This window comes from Apaloderma vittatum, unplaced genomic scaffold, assembly GCF_000703405.1.
Source record: "Apaloderma vittatum isolate BGI_N311 unplaced genomic scaffold, ASM70340v1 scaffold27329, whole genome shotgun sequence".
NCBI lineage: Eukaryota > Metazoa > Chordata > Aves > Trogoniformes > Trogonidae > Apaloderma > Apaloderma vittatum.
The window spans coordinates 43,096-43,689 of NW_009735070.1; the positions used below are offsets into that span (position 1 = coordinate 43,096).

The 594-nt window shown below is 58.4% G+C and overlaps 1 protein-coding gene across 1 annotated transcript in view; it reads left to right on the forward strand.

Moving 5' to 3' along the window:
• The window catches only part of MKL1 (megakaryoblastic leukemia (translocation) 1), a gene marked incomplete at its 5' end in the record, with an annotated part of 27,118 nt that extends 26,715 nt beyond the window's left edge, over positions 1 to 403 (forward strand). Inside the window, one exon of the mRNA XM_009876485.1 lies at positions 1 to 403. Coding sequence (XP_009874787.1) covers positions 1 to 312 — 312 coding nt within the window.
• Positions 404 to 594: the final 191 nt, after the last annotated feature.

The following is a 594-nucleotide window of genomic DNA, read 5'->3' on the forward strand; positions in this document are numbered from 1 at the left end:
GGCCACGATGGGCCGGAGCCCCTGTCCCTGATTGACGACCTCCACAGTGAGATGCTGAGCAGCTCGGCCATCCTGGACCACCCGCCTTCACCTATGGACACCTCGGAATTGCACTTTGCTCACGAGCCATCCGGGGGCATAGCCCTGGATCTGGCTGAGGCTAACTTGGACAGCATGGACTGGCTGGAGCTGCCTGGGGGGTCCGTCATGAGCCTGGCTCCCCTTAGCACTGCAGCTGCAGCTCCCAGCCTCTTTTCCACAGACTTCCTTGATGGACACGATCTGCAGCTGCACTGGGATTCTTGCTTGTAACTCTCTGAGCAGAGACTGAAGGGAACGGGAATGGGAGGGCATGGGCATGCAGGGGGAAGAGGCAAGTCAACCAAAAAAAAGAGAAAAAAGAAAAAAACAAGAGAAGAAACAAGCTCCTAGTATTTGTACTCCTCCCCCAACAGTGTCCTTCCTGCATAAAGCTGGCAGTGCTGGCAAAGGCGGACCCGCTGCTTGAGTCACTGCTGCCTGGGCAGTGGGCCAGGCCGGGGCAGGGAGAATGGCTGCTGGGGGTGGACGGGGAGGGGAAGAAGAGGCTGCAGG